Source organism: Calypte anna, chromosome 3 (genome assembly GCF_003957555.1).
Source record: "Calypte anna isolate BGI_N300 chromosome 3, bCalAnn1_v1.p, whole genome shotgun sequence".
NCBI classification, from domain to species: Eukaryota; Metazoa; Chordata; class Aves; order Apodiformes; family Trochilidae; genus Calypte; species Calypte anna.
The window spans coordinates 82,015,093-82,037,284 of NC_044246.1; the positions used below are offsets into that span (position 1 = coordinate 82,015,093).

Consider the following 22,192-nt stretch of genomic DNA (forward strand, 5'->3'; position numbering starts at 1 on the left):
GTGCTGAATAGACAAACTTTAAATAGCAATTAAGTAACCTTTGTGTTGAGGAAGAAGATTATCAATTAAGTTCTCATCAGAATTAGAAAGGTTTGAAGTAGCAGCGGGAGAAGTTGCAGTCACCTGATAAAGACAGTTATGAAAATCTGATGAACTACAGAAATATTTGTAATATCTCATTTCACTCGACTTAGAGCAGGTTCAAGTCACCTATGTTGCAGGAAATGCACATATTTTCAAATTAGGCACAGTTATTACAGGCTATCTTCCTATTTTTAACCTGCCCATATGCCAGTCTGATAATTAAAGGAATAGATAAATTAGATTTCCTGGCAGTGGATAAAAGTTGACTGTAATGAACATCCCACCGCATTCCTGAAATGCCAGTCTAATAGCCAACTGCTGAATATTGCTTGACAAGATCAGAGAGAGGGTATTGAGTGCACAACATTGAAAGACTTAAGGCAAGCCTAAAGAAGGTTAATTTCTACTACTGTATATGATAAAGCATGAGGCTTAATGAAGTTATTTCCTGATATTTTAAACAATTTACTTGTATTAGAGCAGTTTATGGGTGCAAGGAGAGACTGTCCATTAATTTTCTAAAAGTAGGTATGTGTAAAATCTTAATCAAAATAGTGATGCCAATAACTAAGAATAGCAGGGAGAACAGTATTAAGGTGATTTCTCTTTTGTTTTGCCATTTTCAGTTTAGTAAGTTGCAGTCTGATCTCACACACAGTGTATGGCATGCCCAAGTGAAAAACATACAAATTGCTTTTGCTTTGACTTGGACAGAAATATCTAACAGTTAGCAGAAGTTTCTGTGTGCTAACTATACTTTCTAGAGTCAGTCTCTCTTCCTTGGTGTGTTTTCTGTGTTTTGGTGATGGTAGATGACAACTACTACTTTGAGAGCTGTAGCAGAGCCCCACAAGCTTTTCTTCTATTTCTGTGTCTTCTGAGGTGTTCTTCTTTTCAAACATTCCTCTAAATGAAGACTGTGCTTTAGAAATGTAAATGCGTTCTTCAGCATACTTACATCTGACTTGGTTTGTATTAGTAAATTGGGGGCAGTGGTATTTCTCTGATGTTTCAAAGTTCTGCACGTTAGAAGACAAACCTGGATTTTTTTGTTGCTATGTTATCTGCCTAGTGAAGTAGACATAGTTAGATAAGAGACATGATTAATCTCCTATGCTTGTGTGCTGAAGATGTAGGTTCCTAATTTCCTTACAAGTTGAATATTAAAAGTAGTTAAAAATATTCAGAAAGTTAATCTTAAGGGTGAGCTTCTTTATGTTGCCCTTCATTATTACGTGGACTCTTCCTGAAATTAGTCTTAACTCTCTTTACCAGAGAAAAGTGAGTTAAGTAGTTGTAAAGATTCATTGTAAAGAATTGTTAAGGTCATTAACACCTTAGGTTATTAATAAATGGAGGGAGTCCAATCTAATGATAATTCTTATTAACTTCCTATCTTTTTCAAATTTTGTGTTTTGTTATTTTCATGTTTCATATTTTTCATGAAACTACATTCAAGAAGCTTACTTTTCATAATAAACTACTATGTATGGTGTATATAGCTGTACCTTATAAACGAATATTAGGTGTTGGAATATGTAGGGGTTGAACAGTGAACAGAAATCATTCACTGTAGGGTAGATGATCATCTTTGCTGGATTTTAAATACGTTCTAAATCTTTCATTTAAGTAAAAAATTAATTAGGAGTTTATAGCAGTTCTTTAACAATTACCTTCTCCATGCATGTGTTTCTCTGAATGTCTTTGTCTCTGAAAAATTCCAGGAGGATACCTTTTCTTCAGTATTAATATATACATGAGTTACTGCAAGATAAATGTGTAATACCTGATTTTGTGCTGTTCCTGTGCATCTGTTTTCCTTTGTGAGGCTTGAGCATAAAACTTAGATCTGTATCTTTTTGTTCTTGCAGTTTGCCACAAGAAAATTGAGCGGTTATAATTCAGTTTATTTTTTGTGTTCTGGTTTGATAGACAACATCTCATATTTGTATGGTCATTCCAAAAACTCTAACTGAATAAAACATGAGCAGGATAGTGAGAGGAGGATGTTTATTTTAAAGAAATGCAGCTTGTAATATGGGTAGAATTTACAACACTGTTTTGCAGATTACCTTTCATAATAGTTATGGAAACTATTTCTTGAAAGCATTTGAGCTAGTGTTTTGCTCTTTGGTTTTAGTTAGTTTAGATAACATCAGAACACTTTAGTTCTGAACAAGTGAAGCTGTCTATGCCAGGGATTGTATACCCATGTATCTGGGTACTGAAGATACCAGTTATAAAAATCAGTGCTTTGAGGTTTGTGGTCGTTCATTCTGAGTAAAGAACAGTGTGGGGGTTTGGTTTTTGTTTGTTTTCTGTAGAAGGAGAAACACTGAATAAGGACAAGCATATAAAAACATAAATGCTCATACACTATAACAAAACTTTTATATTTCTGAGCCTCTCTTCACATAATGAAAGAGTGGTTGACAGAACAGTTTTCACATCATGTGACATCTTATAGAAGATACGTGTGAACCAAAATAGTGAGTGTATGTACATTAACACTCTGGGTCAGAGAAGTTCATTTTGAGAATGTTCTTTGGATCATCCCTGCTTACCAAACTTTATTTTACATTGTGGAGCACCTTCCAAGTGTGGAAATTGAATGTATTTTGGGGTGAAAATAACCCACAAGCTGTGCTTCGGAAGGAATTGCAGGCAGTCTACTTCAGTTACTAATAGGTATATAGTTAACAGAGCCAGTTGAAAGCCAGTCTGAAGTAAGATCTGTAGTGGATACAGTGGAGACTTGGGTTGTCAACAGCATCTTTTATGTTCTGTGTTATTTAGTGTGTTGCACTGAAGTCCTGTAGTCGTTGTGAGGTTTTTTTGTGGACCTTTACTTAACTGCAAATTCAAATGTTTGTTTTGAACTTCATCTCTGAATGAGTCTGTCTTGACTCTGAGTGTTCCTTGGACTCACTGAGTACTCCCTAATCTTGACTTGACTTTCCTGTGCATTCATCTGCTGGATAGAGAAGCTGGTAGTGTAAGGATGGGGGTAGAAAGAGTAAAGGGAGATGGAATTTTCTGTTAGAAGGGAAAAAAAAAAACCAACAGTGAAGAAAATTGGCACTTCAGCCTGCCAGTGGATAAAAGGAGTAGTAATGGAGAAAAAAAAAATTGGATAGCTCTGCACCATGCCTGCAGAAATTGAGAATGAAAGCAATTGCTTAAATACAATTTTGTAGTAAGGGGTGGAATTAAGAATCTGGCTTGTGTCCTCTGTTCTGGGCACAAGTCAATGTCTCCACTAGAATTAAAGTAACATCAGCTGACTCTTTAGCCAAAGGCATATGGGATTTCCAGAGCTGTGCTTCATTTAACAGCTTTATTGTGAAACAATTCAGAAGGCATATTCAAAGTAAAAACAGCACATCAACAACTTAAAATGTCGAAAGGCTGAAAAACTAAAATAGATTAAAAATTTGGATTGATTTTCTTTGATCATAACCATAATTCAAATAGCACATGTACACTAGAAAAGATAATACTTGATTTTGTCATCCTTCGTTTTGTAAATGCAATCTCATGTTCTGTATGTGCTGAAGTTTTAGTATTAGATGCTGGATTGTGTATAATAAACATCTAAGAGCTAAATTCTCAGCAGTTCTTGTCTAGCTGCAAAATCAAGGTAACAGTGTTATGGCTTGGTAAACAAGTACCAATCAGTTAACTAGTACCAGTTTTAATTTTCCAATTAAACTGCTTTAAAAATTAATTAGAAGTACAGTGCTGTGTTGACTACTTGTAAAATGACTTTTCTGTGCTCCATTCTAAATAAATAGAAACTGATTTTATTGACTTAAAGTAATGTGACCTAGTTCTTTGTTTTGTCATATCTGTAAGGGCAGCAGTATCTCAGCTGGTGCTGTTCTGATGCATGTAGTGGACTCATTTGAAAAATCTTTGCTTTTCTATTTTAGCTTTGTTTTAGTCTGAAATCAGTTTGCCTGTAGAGCATTCCAACAAAAAAAAAAACAAAATGGAAACTGGTTCTTTGTTGGATGCAAAGGTGAAAGGGAAATAAAGATGGATTGTTGTTATTATTGGGAGAAATGCCCTAATGAGAGTGTTGTCATACCTCAGAGGTAGAAATAGGCAAGCTTTTTGGGTTTTTTCTGTGCTCTTTAAAATGGGAAGGAAGTATGGCTTGGTTCATACTGTATATAATAATTTAGCTTGTTCTTTTAAATGCTTTAAAATCATCTGTTGTAATATTTATTACTAACACCCTAAATAGTAAAGTCTTACAGGCAATTGGAGGTACACTTGGTTTAAATTAGACTTTGTATTAATAAGGTTTATTTAACATGCTGCCCTAGTTCAAGAACTATTCAAGTTTTTACTTGAATATTTTATTTGATTGACATCTTAGTTGGGCAGTACAATCTGGACATAAATGCTGGTTGCATCCTGGTTACTACTTAGTTGCCTGTAGCCTCCTCCAATTAAAGTGTGTTTCATGGGAGACTTAACACCTTTTTTTTAAAACAAGTTTCAACAGTTATCAAGACTTTATATGTGACAGTGATGAAAAGCTTGTTCTCCATCTTATGGTAAAATGCTGAACAGGCATGAGAGAAAGCAGATCCTAAAAAAAGGTGGTCTTTAACTCTAGGAACTGTCAAAACCTGTAAAAATTGTTTTGGTGTGGGACTTCACAAAGAGGTCATCTGGCACTGATGCATTGCTGCCAAAGCCTCTTGACTCCAGAGATGTCTAAATTTGGATATCTAATATATTTTTAGTATCCCAACTACTTCATTAAAAAGAAAACCTGTTATAAAGCTATTCTCAACCAGTCAGTCCATTTGCCTCACGGTGCAGACAAGAGGCATCACAAGCTAGGTTGTTAAGTTCTGATGGTCTGGAAATGCTTCTTGAGCAAACTCATTTTTAGATGCTGTGAGGCTTTGAGGATATGGCTCCCCAGTGTATCTCCTTTTGCTCATCAGTTGTGCCTACTGTCATCCTACTCATACTCTAATTTACAGTGGGTTCTTGGGGCAGAGATGATTCACACCAGTTTGGTTCCATTGACTGACTGCACTTGATTCCGTAATGATACTGGCACAGGGCTGGAGTTGAACAGCCAAGTTGAGGCCAGAAGCCCAGCTTAGCTTGTAAACTACCATGAATTGCACCTTAAAAGTAGACTGTTACCAGCTTTCCAGGAATTTGAAGAATGCTATTTTCATCACATTTGCAGTTCTTTAATGGTCACAGCATCCAGTGAGATTGCATCAGGCTCACAGGCTTTTACTCGGAAATACACAGCCCTCAGAAATGGGCTGAAACCCCAGAAATGGGTTACATTTGAATGAGATGAAGGTCTAGCTCCAGTCAAAGAGTCAGCATATTAGTTGTGTTCCCCCCCTCAAAAAATAAGCCAAAAAACAAAACAAAACAAAACCCAAACAAACAAACAAAAACCATCCAAATAAAGCACAAAGACCCAACCCCAAACCACGCAACAAACCTTTTTATTCCCCTGTTCTTAAGTGGGAAGACATCATGAATATATATTTAGCTGCTTCATGGAGAATGCAGATTACGTCACCAAGTTTATTGTGTTTCATTTTACAGTTAAGGGGACTTGCCATGAACTGAGCTGTCTTGCAATTTGTAGCACTTCATTAATCTGCAGTACCCATGTTAAGGGGCTTGTCACCTCTACATGCAAATGGAGAAATTTCTTCTTGCCTATCCAAAAGATTAGAGAGCATTTCATCCTGATTTATTTATTCCTTGAAAAGTGTTTTATATGATGGGCATTCAACAGTTTTTGACTCCTTTGATAAAGGTGTTTTATTTCTCACCATATTGTTCCATCCCTGATCTGGGGAACTGATGTATGTAAAATAGCTTTATTTTCATATCACAGTTTGAAATAGCCTAACTCACTCATCTGTGAAATACTTTTTCCTTCTATATGTCTCCTGTAGGTGTTTCACTAGAGAACCTCAGTATTAAAAGCACCAATGTATTTTTTTTTTAGAGAAATTTGCCTCTGATATCTCAAAGGAACCTTATACACCTATATATCAATGAACTATTTTTTGAAGTTTCTATACCTGATGGCCTAGCTGCCAAAGTTATACTGAGATTTCAAAAGTACCTTGGTGCCCTTACTGTCAGGATGTGTGCAAACCCCTACTGTGGTATGTCTGCAGGAACTGGGCCTGTGCACAGTTGCTTTACATGCTTCTGTCTTGGAGTGCCATACATCTGAGGTATATCTATCTCTCCTTTAAGGTAGTGGTCCAGAATGCAAGAGCTTTCAGTGAGCATATTTAGTATTTATATGTAACTTTTGGAGACTTTCCTAGTGTGAGCATAAAGTTGCATCTGTGTGTATGTTCTATATCTTCTGATGAACAATATCTCTTGCGGAACCGTGGATACTGCAAGAAATTTACTGGTTTAACAAATATTTTATAGTGGTCTTAACTACCCTGGGAAAGGAAAGTTAACAGCAGTTTGAAATGTTATCTTTTGAATAATAGTTAAATGTAAGCAATTTGTTGCATCTTACAACTACCGTACCTGGAGATCAACAATGTGAAGCATGTGCATGGACAACCCTTTGTCAGAGAGAAACAGATAGGTTTTACTTTTGGAAGTGGAAAATGACTTAAGGTTATAGACCATTGAAGTTAGTACTGGGGAGGTTTTTTAATCTTACTAAATGGGCTATTTTTGTAACTAAAGAGTAGGCAGCTCCTTTACTAGAGAAGGAATACAGCAGAGAGAAATGGTGTAGGCCTACTAGTGAGACTTATGTTCAGTTACTGGTTATCTGCAAGAGGAAAAATATTTTTTGCAAGAGGTATAGTAAATCTCACTTGTCTGAGCTTCAGTAAAAGTACTTCTGAAGTGTCAAAAGTGGAAAGATGGCAGTTCAAGAATGAGGAAATGTGTAGGGTACTGATTCAGGGATACACAGGGGGCAGATTTTCCGCTTTAATTTCCACTGAAATTTGGTAAGAGTCTTGCAGCTTACTTTCAGGAATGCATTTCAATTTTGTAATGCAGATGAGAGGATTGTGCTCTCAGCAAAAAAAAATGGGATATATCACCTCTCTGACTTCTTCACAGGTCAGTATGGCTGTCTAGTCAGTGTTTTTCACATGCAGCAGCAATCATTTAGCAGAGGGGGATTCTCAAAAGCCAGGATAAGTGCTTTCATATCCTTAGAGCTGCAGTGTCTGGCTTTGGCTACTTCACCTGGCTCATCATTGCATTCTTTAGTAACTTGAACACTAACAAGCAGGAAGTATCTTAGATTATAATTGTGCACTGCATTCTTGAAATACAGTTGTATATGTTTGAAAGGTAGTTCTTGTTCATCTGAAGACGTTTGAGGAAGTGAAGGTTGAAATAATTGCAAGCAGATAGAATCACATAGCTTTTAAAGGTTAAGGTATTAAAGTTCTTGCTCTGTTCATTAGCTGACCACAGACAGTGTATTTCGTGTCCTGAAGGAAATAAATACATGCAGCTTTGTATTTCCCCAGTTTGAATGAAGGAAACAGAACATGGTACTACAAATTCTACTCCCCTTCACTTCTGTTGTATGTTTTTAAATACAGTGTCTGGCAATGGTTCCGAGTTTATAATAAGATCTAATGTAGAAGACAACTGTTTCCAAAGAGCATCTATTTACATCATACCAATCTGCATATCTCACTCTCCTTCACTCAGTCAGATAATATTGCCACAGTAAGATGATTATTATTTCTTCAGGTAAAAAAACAATCTCTGTCTCTGGCAATACTGGTTGACCATTAACTTAGTTCTGTGTGATCTCTTTACTTCTAGCATTCCAAGTGAAAGTAAGAGAAATTTCTGATTTTTCTAAGCATCTTAAAAGAGATGCAGGATTTTGAAGGGAAATATCTTTTCATGAATTTTTTAGAAAAGGAAAAATAAAGATTTTGGCAGGTAATAGTTTTGAACTACTTGGCAAGAGTAGTTAATTGAGATTTTTCCTGTAGCATTCCTGTCTAGGAAATTCAAACTCTTAAATATTAGACATTCGAATACAGGAAAAAAAAAATCATGGATATATCTCTTCCTGTTCTTCTACATTTCTGTCCCCTGGGTTGTAACTTTCTAGGGTGGAAAGAAAATAGATCAATTTTTATGTTTTGTCTCCATGAATCAAGAATAATGTAAATTTATGAGAACTGTTTGAATGTAATAGTATTCTTACTAGATTGATTTGAAGATTGAAAAATAAAGCAGGTACAGACTACAGGAGCCTGCCTAGGGCAGGGAGCATAAATCCTTGGGTCTTATATCTACTGTTGTTGCTTTGCAAATCTTTTCTGAGCGAGTTGCTCCAGATAGGGTGCAGTTTCTGCAAGAGAATAAGCAAGTGACATTTATCTACTGCTGAGCTGCTTAGTAACATACTGAGGTTACCAAAGAACAGTGATTAGAAAATTAACTCTGAAGACTCTTCAGAAAGCAAAGAAGACAATTTCAGTTCTATGACCTGTGTAATTCTTGGTAGTTTGATTACTAGTTACAATCAGTTTGTAAATCAGGAATTGAATGTATATGAAACATCTTTAGCTAGTTTTTAGTTTTCATACTGCTTTAGAGGAGATTCTGGTAGCTCATTTCAAAAAATGCATTAAACAAAGTGCTTCTGAGTTGAGTGTTTCACAATTATTAGCATATAGGAGATAAAATTAAAGAACGTATAAAAAATGCACATGTCCTTCAAAACAGTTACAGTGAAAGTCAGCACTTGTGTTATTGTTGTTCAAAGAAGAAATTGGATAGATCTGCTCATGTTGTCCCACTGAATTCATGCAGTAGTTTGAGTCTAAATACAACATTTTCCTGAAAAGAAATAATTCTGCAGTCTTTGGTTCACAAATACTTGAGTCTACACATGGAACGTATTTCAGCTGATAGTAATTTAACAGTTGCTTCTTGCTGGTTAAGGATTAGTTCTGGTCATGTATTTCTCAAAATCCTGATAGCTCTTACTTCATAAAAGTTTGTTAAAAGATGATAAAGAACAAAGATTAGGAAAATGGCTGTGTACCCTACAAGTGAAGTTACTAGTTAGCACAGAAACACAACTTCTTTAAACTGTCAAGAAAGAACACACTACATTCTCTGTGGGAGTTTGATCTTTCAATACTGGAGATGTAATTTAGTGTTTTGGACTACAGCAGCCCATGGGAGTTGCTATTTCCTTGTTGGAAGCTCTGGATAACTTGACTTCCAGTCTTTGTGATTTAAGGCACATTAGGATATTGCACTGCAGAAAAAATGAAAAAACTGTTCCTTCTTGAGGTTGTGTAAATCTGTGAGCAGCTGTTACTTCCACCATGGAGTTGCATGGGGAACAATAAAAGAATGAAGATGTTGCCAGACCCTTAAATTGGAGGAGACAGAACAAAAAGGCAGTGAGTTGGTGTCATGTATACCCTTTGTATCTTGGTCTGTTGTGGGAGCTTGCAATGGTTTTGGTTTTGACTATTTTTCCTCAGAGATGTTAGAAACTGTAAGCAGTAAAGACATGATGTGTGCTTATGCAAGAAACCATAACTACTGATTTACATGATCTCTATACTGTGCTGCTGCTTCCACCTACTTCTCAGGTTTTCTGTTTTGGAATCATGATGACACCTCCTACCAAGAGAGGGGGGGTGAGGTCATTGAATCCACCTTACTGCCTCAAGGGTCTTTGTCAGAACTGGTGTTCTGTGGAGAAGGGCAGGTTGTGTGCCATTTGGTGCTAGTATTTATTAAACCTGGAAGTTCTATTCCTGTACCAGACTACTTGCTGGTCACATTGACAGGTGGAAAAACGTCAGGGTTTTTTATTTTGAAATTACAGGTGGGTTTTAATTCTGGGAAGTTAGAAGTGAAAGGTTGTAAGCTTGGCTGAGGTGATTCATTGAGACTCGGTATCTAACTGTGTTTGAGTGGCAATAAAGACAACATTAAAACTTTTTTTTTCTTAAAAAAAAAGTCAGTGAACACCTTAGGGTATCGCACTATCCTTGATAATTACTTTTATAATTAATATTTTTAGCTTTTTTAATAATGTGTGGGTTTGATGGGCTTGGCTTTTTAAGAGTATAGGTGTTGGTCATATTCCTTGGTTGCTGTCTGTGGGTTCACATGCACAATAAATGTGGGAAATCTCTTTTTTTTGTTGTTGTTGTTGGGATTTAAATAATCTTTCTGCCACTCTGAGAGGGAACACAACACTCTTCTCTGAGGAAGAAGCATCGGTGTAGCTACTCTGATGAGAAGTTATGATGGTTTGTTTTGCATTCATAGGACAGTTTGGCAATAATTCCCATGCATACTGCAGTACCGTGACTCCAGAACGTACCAAACATGATCGGAGTCCATCAAAAAAATTGTAACATGTAAATTCTCTCATGCTATAGAAAATGCTTTGTTCTTACTATCCTCACAACCAGTTAATATCTCATATCATCTCCATCAACCAAAAAGTATACATTTTTTCAAATTACATAAACTATTCCATTTGGTTTGGCTCATTTCAGTACTGCTGAACAGCCTATACAGCAAGCAGTATACATTTTGCTATATAAAATTTTCAAATGCCACAAAGCTGAGTTTTGAACTTTAATCATACGATATGCTAACCAAAAATATTCACCACGTATGTTAGCCAATGTGCTTATCTTTGGTTTTTCAGAGCAATTGAGTTCAGAAAAGGAGTAGTTTTCTTACAGACTCAAATCAATTTTTTTTTTTTTTTTTTTGAGTTGTTGCAGAAATACTTTACACACAACATACCTTGTGGCCTCCATCTGTGATACTGTGTTCATTTCCTAAATTTACTTTTAACCCCCTTTGGTTATGTAGCCTACATGTCCAGTTTGTTTTTTCAGGTAACAAAAAATTGGTTTGAGAACAACAAAATTGTCATAGTCCCAAAGCAAAAAAGATGTAACTGAAAAGAGTTTTGTCTTAATATGTGTATGTATTTGCACATATGTGAATTACGTATATGTTTACTGAAGGCAGAGAATCACAGAATGTCTTTGGTTGGAAGAGAACTTCAAGATCATTCAGTCCAACTTTGGACCAACACCGTAAGCTCACCACTAAACTGCCTAAGGACCTGATCCACATGCTGCTGAAATACCTCCAGGGATGGTGAATCCACCACTGACCTGAGCAACCTATTCCAATGTTCGACAACCCTCTCAGTGAAAGCGTTTCCTAATATCCAGCCTAGACCTTCCCTAACATAGCCTGCATCTATTTTCTCTGGTCTTGTGACAGTTCACAAAGGAGAAGAGGCTGTCTCCCTCCTTGCTCCAACCTCCCTTCGAGGTGCTTGAAGAGAGCTATAAAGTCTCTTCTCAGCCTCCCAGACTAAACAGCCCCAGGTCCCTCAGCCACTCCTCATAGGACTTGTGCTATAGGCCCTTTATGAGCCTCGTTGCCCTTTTCTGGACATGGTCCAACACTTCTATGTCCTCCTTATAGTGAGGTGCCTAGAATTGAATGCAATATTCAAGGTGCAGTCTCACCAATGCCCAATGCAGGGGGCAGTCACCTCCCTATTCCTGCTGGCCACAGTGTTTCTAATACAAGCCAGGATGCCATTGGCCCTCTTGGGTGCAGACAGATGCTGTATGCCCTAATGAGCCTGACACCATAGCTACTTCAGTCAAATCAGGTTCCACTGACTATTCTGGTCTGGTTTAGAGTTGGATACCTAGGATTAAAGGGACCGAAGGTAAAAAGATATACCGTAAGTTGATCCAGAACAAAGACATGTTAGAGACAAGATCAGGACCAAAAAAAAAGATGTTGCTTGCTCAGTATAACTTTTAGAAGTAGAAAAGTATCTTCCAGCAGGGGCATTGCTGCAGTAACATTCACATAAGGGTTCTGAAAAAGAATAAGCAGATAAAACATATTGCATGAGTGTTAACCAATGCTAAATATTTTCCACAATTTAAATCACAGATATAATACTTACTGATTTTTACTATACAAATCAATATAATTTCATTTTTTGAACATATTTGATTCTGTAAGATGCTGCTGAAATAAAATGCAGTTTCAGTCTCAAAGAAGAGGAGAACTTTGCTGCTGTGGTCTGAGTACAGTACTTGGCTTGATTAACAAGCATGTCTTGACTAGGGAGATAAATAACTTAATGAGGCCCAGGGCTGGGGGTAAAATTCTTTCTTTTTATGGTTGCAAGCAGAGCACAACAGTGATTCATTAAGCAAAGCAGAATGAATTTGATTTTCCTTGTCCAGTGGCAGTGCTCTACAGTCCAGGGAGATCCAGAGAAGGAAATCTGTCATTCTGATGAATACTTTTTAAGGGCGTGGTGGGCGTAAGTGCTTAATATAGTTCATGTAATGGCTTGGAAGTGGCTGGTCTATATATACAAGATAAAAATAGCATTATTTAATGCTGAAGCTAGTGCCACTATGTTACATTACAAACTTTGCTTGCTTTGTGCAGTGTGTACATGCCACTTTTAAAGGACATTATTGGTAGTAACAGTTCACCAGAATACCAAGTATTTTTTACTAGATGGTGGATTCTGAGAATTTGCTAGTGTGTTGATTATGTCTTCTTTTGTTTAGGTAACTACTGCTGAACTTCAAACTTTACATTTTCAAAATTTTATTTGCTTCAGTTTATCCTTATTAATTGGGACATGGATTTGAGGTAGTGTTGGTTGAGCTTTCATAGATTCTGGAAGTGCTTTTGCAGTTCTTTCCCAGCCCAATTTTCTGGTATTAATGGCTACATGGTATTTCTGTAAAGTATAATTATCTCAGTGAATTCCAGCTGGGTTCCATCATAATGGACCTATATGGTCTTCACATCCTCCCTTCTGTAGATTGGATGGTGATACTGCCCAGCTGGAGGTTTTTTAGCATGCTGACTACCTGTAAGGTCTCTTTTTCCTGCCCTATATAAAAGGAGATCTTGTGATCTGGTTGTTAGCAGTTCTCCATGGTCACTTGTCATGGCTTGCTTTATAAAGCAGTGTCTCTACAGAGGCTGTTGATACCACCTTTAGATTCTAGGTGTTGCTGTCTTTGCAACAGGTGGTGACAATCCTCTGAATGATTCTTCAGTCACACTTCTCAGATCACCAATTGCATAGTTTCCTCTCCCTGTTTTCTTCTTCCCTCTTCTGCTCAGCTTTGAGACTTTCAAGATACGATGTCCTCGCTAGGTAGCTAACTTTGAAATAGCCTTCACTTGCAAAAGCTTTTATTAATCTTCTTTAATATAAACTTACCTTACTGGCAGAAGATACTTGGCAGATTTATTATGGCCAGGCCAGCTCTACCAAGTTTGGACAATTAACTCGATAAAACTGAATGGTATTTTATGCAACCTATTACTCCATTGGTCTGATATGTTAGGTACCCCTTGTGTCTTTTGGTTTGTTGTAGGGTTTTTGTGGTTTTTTGTTTGTTTGTTTGTTTGGCTTTTGTTTGTTTTTTAATATATATGTTTAGTCTAAAAACATGTTGTTTCAAGATCATCAATAAAGGAAAGTAATTTGTGATGGCAACTAGTTTTAACTGTTCATCTCCAATTATGAAACTGACTCCTTGTTTGAAGTAGGTAGGATTTCAAGCTAAGGCTAATTTTCCCAGCATATTCAAGAATCTGCATGAACAGGTAGTTTCCCTGAAAGTTTGTCCTGCCTTTTATTCAGTGCCACCAGCAATTTGTTTCACATTTCCCCTTTACGGAGGTATAAAATTGGTTAAGCTGTAATATTTATTTATCAAAAAGCAGTCGTGTGTTGTTTTCTCCAGTGCAAAAAAAAAAAAGTCAAACTTGAGCACTTAAGTTTGTTCCATTAGGAAAATTGATTGTATGAGTATGCTTTTAATTTTTTATTTTCTCTAGTACTACACTGCACTATCCATCCAAAACATTGTTTAAGATTCAAAGAGTGCAGGTTCTGAAGTATTCTTTCATAGGCTGTTTTTTATTCAGCTTTGCTGCTTTACCACTTAAACATGTTATCTACTACAAATCAATAATTGACATCATAGCACATCTGGTTATGTGAGTATTTGGGCAGGAGACCTTCTACTGACATTTCTTTCAAGATTCTTTGAAGCTGACTTCTTCTGATTATTCTAATGCATTGATTGCAATGCCAAATGAAGCAGATGTTTGCTAAGATTGTTAGCAGCTTGTTTATCCCATCCTCCTTTGTTGCTTCTTCCATGGTTTTGCTGTATTTTACTCTTCCTTGATTTTTCTGCCATGTGAAGTGATCTGTGGTGCTTTTTTGGATCATGTAAAAAGTGATATCCTGAAAATACCTGTGTTGGCATGGTGGCAAGAGAGAGGAAATGCAAAACTGTTCCTGAAAGTAGAGAAGTTAATTTGAAAGCATTAGCCTTTATTTTAACTTGCTTTAGAAACTGAACTGTAGAGGTGAATGTCTCAAAAATCAATTTTCAGTCCCTTAAGTATGTCATGTTCCCAGATACGCTCTTCAAGCTTTTTTATTTGGATAATATGAATGTAAACTGAATTTTGTGGGGATATCGTAGGGGGGAGGTGTCAGTCATAACATTTTATATGTTAAGAGAATGATTTTTGTGTGAAGATTTCAGTTCCAGTTGTTAATGAACCAGTAAACTTCAGGAAGAAAGTAATGTTTTGAGAACCCGTAATTCATATCACAGGAGATAGAATGAATCATTAAGAAGGGTAGCATTCTAATGAGTATACAACTAAAAAGTTAAATTTGTTCCTGAACTTTGGGGTTATCTGTTCCTCTTCCTCAAACAGACTTTGCTGGAATATGCAGAAAAGTGGAAGACATCAGAAGACCCTCTGCCCCTGTTAGAGGTGTATACAGTGGCTATCCGAAGTTATGTTAAAGCACGACCTTATCTTACCTCTGAGTGTGAAAATGTAGCCTTTGTGCTTGAACGTTTAGCACTGTGAGTATGTTTTTCAGTTACTAAAACTAACCTATATGGTATTAACTTTTCACTGTCTAAATGTTTTCCCAATCTAGTTCACAATTAATAGAAATTCTAAATAGGTTGGGAAGCACCTTCCTTCCTCATGATGATGCTGTATGTGTGAGAGAGGATTCCTGGTTGGAAATAGAGCAGTTCAGAGAAGAACTTCTCTGATTTAGGACAATCCAGCATTCCTGGGTTGAAACACATTACTACTGTTGATCTGCATGCACTCTGAAAGTGCATAAATTTACACACACTTCAATGATTATTTTTTTTTTTTAATTATTAGTGGGTTTTGTAGAGTTTGCTTTTATAGATTCTGCAAGCGTGTTCCTGACTGTCTTTTCTTTAGATGTCCAAACAAACCAGACTTTTATGGCCTTGGTATTTCAAACAAATAACTGCTTGGATAGTACAACTAAGCCTTGTAGTTTATACATTTTAAAAACCAGAACTTGTGTCAAATAATATTCCTGTTTGCCTTCCAGAAGCTGTATTGAACTTCTGCTGTGTCTGCCTCTTGATTTACCTGAAAATAAATGGAAAGAATTCCAGGCTTTTGTACAGGTGAGTTTGTTTCATGAAATGAAGATTCAGTAGCTTTTAAGAATGGTTTGAAAATGTAGGAATATTAACTATAGAGCATGTATGTAGACTTGTTTCCTGATGCCTGCTAAAGATCAAGCCCTTCAGCTGGAAATTCTACATACTCTGTAGTAATTGCTGTCAGCCATTTCACTTGACTGCAGAGAAAAATGTTTAGATACTTGAAAGAAAGCTCATGTTCTAAAAGGTATTTGTCTATTAACACTGTCAGAAATGAAATAATATAATGTAAGACATTCTGTACAATTTATAGTTGTACACTTGGGATTTATTACGAATGAAAGATTTATCACTACTGCAGGACTGTGAGATCTCTCAAAGGGCACCAGCAGGTTAAGGAGGAGAGCTTTGCTTTAAAGGAGGGTGTTGAAACAAGTTCTGTTACTTAGTATTTATCAGAAATATTTAATGGGAGGTCCTGCCTACAGTTTGGAGAAAAAAACTAAAGTGAGGGTTAAGGAAGAGGAAGAAAAACAGTTATCCCAGGTTTCTCAGCCTAAATAATGTAAGAAGATGTAAGAACTCTTTTAGAGTTGAGAGTGAATTTTGACTAGCAACTGCCTGATATAAATCAGTTCTGAAGAGCTGTGTTTTGTGCAGGGAGGTTTCAGTACCCTTTAGAGCAGATGAACAAGTAAAAGTAAGATAGAGATGAGGCCTTCTTGTTTTTTAGAACCAGTGTTAGTTGCACATTGCTATTCAAGTCATGGATTTTTCAAGATATTTAATTTGCTCCCAAGCGTATCTCTTTTCAGAATCTACCCTGGTATCTAAATGCAGTAGAAATCATTTTAGTGGATTTTAAAACTCCAGCTTGCCTTCATCATAGTCACATAGAGCCATGCAGTGATGCCTTACAGCTTAAATCTTTTACCTTTAGAAAAATACTTTTCAGCGTCTCCAGTGCATAAAAATTGATCTGCTGAAGAGTCTGAAAAAAAAGAGAGTTTGAGCAGCTGGTTCCAGGCCAATATGTGGAAGAGAAGATTTGCTCACCTGTTTAAAGGGGGAGCCTATTTCAGAATCTAGTTACTGAGACTGAAGATGAAGCCTTTTAGTAAATCTCAAGGAAAGTTTGAGGCTCTCAGTCTCTTTGTTTCTCTGCTTAAATCCTAGGTGACAGAGACAGAAATAAAGCCAACTTCAGGTGGTGCTGCCCTGGCAGGGGAGTTGTACTTGATCTCTAGAGGTCCCTTCCAAGCCCTCACATTCTGTGAATCTGTAGCTCTATATAGGATGAATATTGTTTTTTTTATACTTTTAAGTCTTTATCTAGTAAGGTTTGGTGGTTTTTGACATAAGGCATAAAGGAGTATAAAACACACACTCCTAGTTTTTTCTTAACAAGACTTTGTTTTGTAAAATACATCCTCCAGGCAGCTCATAAAAACTTGATGGAAAATGGCAGCCGGGAACTTCATATTTTAACTACGCTTACAAAAGAGAAAGGAGTGTGGAAGAACCCAGTATTGTGTAGTATTCTTTCCCAGGAACAGTTGGATCCAGATAAAGGTAAAATTTAAAACAACGTTTGGGGTAAAATATACCTAATTTTTTGTAATATATTGAAATATTATGAAGATATATGGAAGTATTTTATTCTGTAATTTTGTTGAATGTAGTTTATGTGATAATTCATAAGCTATACAAATAAATAGACTTGTAGCATTATCTGAATTATTAAGACACTGTTCCTAGGAATATGGAAATAATTTAATGGTCGCATTTTGCATAAAATTTAATCATAGCAGCAGATTTTGTGCTGTTTTCTTTATCAGCTGGATGAAGGGAGATTGCATATAGGCCATTTCACAATGGGGTAATCTCAGTACTGGTAGATGAAATTAGTTTGACCTAAAACAAAAAATAAAGAATACTTTTTTTTTTCAAATGAGTATGACGTCTACTCAGTTATGAAATGTAAAGAGGGCCATTACTGAAGATTCGTTTAGACCAGAATTCTGAGAAGGCTAACAGCAGTTGCATGTGGAAGAGTATATGATCAGCAAAAGCATACAGATGTATTTTCCTGATGTGTTTTTTTTCCCATTGTTAATGGTTTGCAGTTCAGAAGTTGTATCCTTGTGTTAATAGGTTGTAGCTTTTTTTTTTTTGAGTCTTTGTCTAATTGGTTTTAGAATCTGTATGAACCATGCCAAGCATATGTGACAGAGTTGTGGAATTTTCACATCAAGTAAAGTAGTTCCTTTTACTGTCTGACTCCTTTTAGCCTGCTGCCTGCTTACTTCTTGTGATATTCACTATTAAAACGTAAACTATCCTTGCATCTTTAGATGTGTGCATCTTTTCAGTAAGACATTATTTATTAGACTGCTGTTATAGCCTATCTTCCTCCTTTTGTATTGTCTTTATTCCATACCATCTTCTAGATTTATTGGCCTATTACTTATATGGAAGACTAAAATATTTATTCAGCAGTGAGCATGCAGATGTACTGATTTTCCACTTCATTCTGCAAACCTTTAGTAATCTTTCCTAGTGGTAGACTTCATCTTTGTCTGAGCATTGAACTAGCGTTTTCTTAAAACTACCTTAGTCAAGATTTCCCTCTTGAGACATGTAGTTATTTCAGCATTAGGATTTCCCCCTAACACACAGCCTATTTTTTATATGTACAGTTAGGACTGCATTTTTTCACCATGAAAATCACTTTGGAGTTTAATATTTTAATTTTGTTATAGCATGTTACAGAGTGTAGTCCACTTCAGCCTTTTGCAGTTGGAATGTTTTTACTACACTGCTTTTATCAGCATGTTTTGTCACCTTGTTCTCTACCCTCCTTTTCCAAATATTTATAAAAATGCTGGACAGCAGAGGTCCTGGTACAGATTCTCAGGGAACCCACTGAGAGTTCATTTTGTTTTTTCCTTTTTTTTTTTTTTAACTGATAATGAGTCCATGTAAATATCTTTTTACTACCACTTTTACTACTAAATATCTTAGGGGTTCTGAGGGACTTCTTTAATGCCTTCAGGAATGTAATTAGATCTCCTTTATTCATATTATCATAATTCATCAGATAAGTTCAGTAAATGTATAATGTGGAGGGTGGTTGTATTTATTTATTTAACAAAAGTTGTGCTTACTCTTCTACAACATCTGCATTTTGCCACTTTTAATAGTTTATTGTACTTCGGATATGTATGTTGGATTAGCATGCAGGTCTCAGAGTCCTCTGGAGGACTCTTACTAGCTTCATATCAACACCATCTAGTCCTCTTAGCAGCAAGATACTTCTAAGAGAGAGGTTTAATTAATATTTTACTTAACTTATATTTGAAGTTTTTTAAGAACTCCCTCATGATTCTGGTTTTGATGACTGTTTTATCAGTGTTTTCCTGTAGAGGGTTTTTTGTTTTTTTTTTTACAGACATTTCAGGATTGCTTTTACTCTTGAATAGTTCTTACTCAAGGATGCCCCTGCCTTGGGCTGTCTGACTCCTGTTACAGTTATTAGTTGTCTTGATGGCAGAAAATGCTCCTTAACCTAAGTAGCACAATATTAAATGTAATGATAAAACATTATCCAAAAAAGCTTCCCCTTTTCAAAGTAGTGAAAAAGAGAAAGATCCTGACAGGACTAACTCCTGTAAGGAGAGGAGATCAGGCCAAGCTGTTTGTGTGAATTTACTTTATGTAGAATTAAAACTTGTAATATCTGTCAATGACTTTGTATTCATAACCAGTAAAATTTAGGGTTAAACTGAGAAAGAAGTGAACAAAGCAGCTGAGACTTGTCATTTCCCACTAGAACAATGTAACCAATACAAGACCCTAAGGGGATTAACTTCTGTCTTGTAGATAATCAAAAGTGTAAGTCTTGTTCTTAAAACAAGACACTGCCAAGGCCATTTAGGCGCTAGCTGGGCACTGGGGGAGTGCGAACACCTGCACAGAGACAGGGTGAGGCAGCCACAACCAGCAGATAAGGGAGAAATTATTGCAAGGGTCCAATTAAGAGGATGAAGTCATCGAAAACAGGAGAGATAAAGATTTCTTACTTCATCCAAAGACCCCCATCCCACCCCCCCCGACATCTCCGCCCAGGCTCCGCCTGTCATGAATATTATAATTATATGTTGCAAACTTAAGAATATGTATGTCACCTCCCCTTTTACTGTATAAATACCCTAACCCTTTCCCTTAACCCTTGGAACTCTTTGTCCAGCATGAGCTGGGAGTTCCCCGGATCCGAAAATAAATACCTTTGCTGTTTAAAGGCTCAAAACTCTGTCTCTAAACAGTTTTGCTTGGCTTTTTGAGCTTCAGTAGGGAAGGGTAACAACTGTGCTGGTGATACATCAGAGGAGGAGAATTCTCAAGCCACCCATCAGCTTCCTACTCTTTCACTGACCCTTTATCTAATGGCCAGTTCTGTTAATGGCCATCAGTATAGGGTGCTTGGTGCTTAGGAGTTTGACTTTTTTTGTGTTCAGAAGCCTCATTTGCCTCTCCATCCAGGTAACAATGCAAACAGTACAAACCATTTTTCACATCTGTACCAGTAATTTTTGTGGGCTTGAGATTCTGTGATCCTGGTTATAAGAATAACTTGCTTTCAGGGAATTGACTTCCTTCTTAATGTTACTGGGACTGGTGCTGGCTCCAAGCTGTAGCTTCTCAGAACACTTGCATGGAGGACCAGAAGATGCTGGGACACTGAAGAAATTTCTTTTTCTCGAAAATAATTAGATCTTGCAGTTTTGCTGTTCTGAGAGAGGGCCACATGAAGGTACCTTCATCTTTTTGAATGAAGATGAGTAATCTTTTGAACAAAAGAAGAGTTGTCAGTGGTTTCAAGGTATTTTCTTAGTGTAACTTCATTCTGTTCAACTTCAGGGTCCAGCTTGGTAGATAGGTGATGTTTCCAACCTGGAAATTGCCAGTTAGCCTTTCATAATTTTCAGTCTTATACCATATTCTCATTCAGCCATCATGAGCCATTTGGTTGGGGGTGGGATGCCATCCTGTGGATATGTTTGGAGGTTCTTTTCCCCTTGTGGTATCAGGGGCAAGATTGTTACACTACATACTCGTACTTTTGGTACTTAGATGAAAAACTGTTCTCTAGCTATTGGCATCTTCTTTGATACTGCAGTGTTTGTGTAATCTTCTTGTTCCTTTGAAGGATATTTTAGTAATACCAAAACTCCACTGCCCAGAGAACTGGCTTTCTTGTCTGTAATCCAGCATTCCCTCTGGCGACCACTTACCCTCTTTCAGTGGACAACTGCCGCTCATAATTCTTCAACCTTGGCTCCAGTATAGCAGTCTTTGGAATACTTGTAAACTTTGATTACAGGATTCTGGTTTTGTCCATAATGTTGCCTTTACCATTCACTGTTTTGGGAGTTCACAAGTATTTAAGTAGTCTGCTTGTTACACTGGGGTGTTACAGATCTGATCAGTTGGGTCTTTGACTAGTGGTTTTTGTAAACAAACATTTTATCTGTTGGGAGATGAAACAGCTAGTTAAGACTGCAGGTGCTTTTCAGAGTATCATCCTCTTAAGCTTTTGTTAATATATTTTTTTCACCTCTTTCTTTTTTTTATTTTATTTCAGTCTTGGTAGTATCAACTATCATAGAATCATAGAATCATAGAATTGGCTGGGTTGGAAGGGACCTCAGAGATCATCAAGTCCAACCCTTGATCCACTACCGCTGCAGTTACCAGACCATGGCACTGAGTGCCACATCCAGTCTCTTTTTAAATATCTCCAGGGATGGAGAATCCACTACTTCCCTGGGCAGCCCATTCAGAATAATTATAACCTGTTCAGAATCTTGAATATTACCAGGTATTGCTGAATTTTAGGTCAGTGGTTATCTCTTCCTGAAGACCTCTGTTGTTGACTCCAGAAGGTCAGTTTGCATCTACTATAGGGATATGTCAGAGAAAGACCCTTTTTAAATCCCCTATTTGAAAATTGTTCAAATTCAGGACATAGTGTTTGGGAAAAATTCATTTCCTGTGATCATACAGCACAGTTCATTTGTTTTGATAAGTCAGGCAAATGCAGGCTTATCTGAATTGGACTCTATTCTCTTGTTCTTTTAGTTTTAGGAATAGATTGCATGGGTTCCACCTAAATGATGAGGAAGGACTCACTTCCTAAGGTGTCAGGGAGACTTCTCTGAGTGGCATGTCTTTAAGTGTGTTATTCCTGGCTGCCTTGGACACAGCTCAGTTTTCTGATTAATGTACATCTGTAAGAATTTATGGACTAAGGAGCTCAAAAAAGCAGAGGGTGAATACTGAGATGTTTGAAGCACTGATGAGAACAGCATGCCTGTCACTAATTCTTTGATGCTGATAGGTATTACTGCATTTCTAGAAGATATTAATACAGTACTAAGATATAAAATAGTAAGATGTATCTCGAACTGTATTGCAGGAACTGCATACATAGAGCATGTACAGATACAGATTTGTGTGTGTGTGTGTGTGCATATGACATCTTTTCATACTGGAAATAT

The 22,192-nt window shown here is 36.8% G+C and overlaps 1 protein-coding gene across 1 annotated transcript in view; it reads left to right on the forward strand.

Annotated features, from left to right (window-relative positions):
* The window catches only part of ZNF292 (zinc finger protein 292), a 52,623-nt gene that overhangs the window by 10,898 nt on the left and 19,533 nt on the right, over positions 1–22,192 (forward strand). Inside the window, exons 2-4 of the mRNA XM_030447331.1 lie at positions 14,905–15,059; positions 15,575–15,653; positions 17,069–17,204. Of these exons, the coding sequence (XP_030303191.1) occupies positions 14,905–15,059; positions 15,575–15,653; positions 17,069–17,204 (370 nt within the window). The remainder of the gene's footprint in view (positions 1–14,904; positions 15,060–15,574; positions 15,654–17,068; positions 17,205–22,192) is intronic.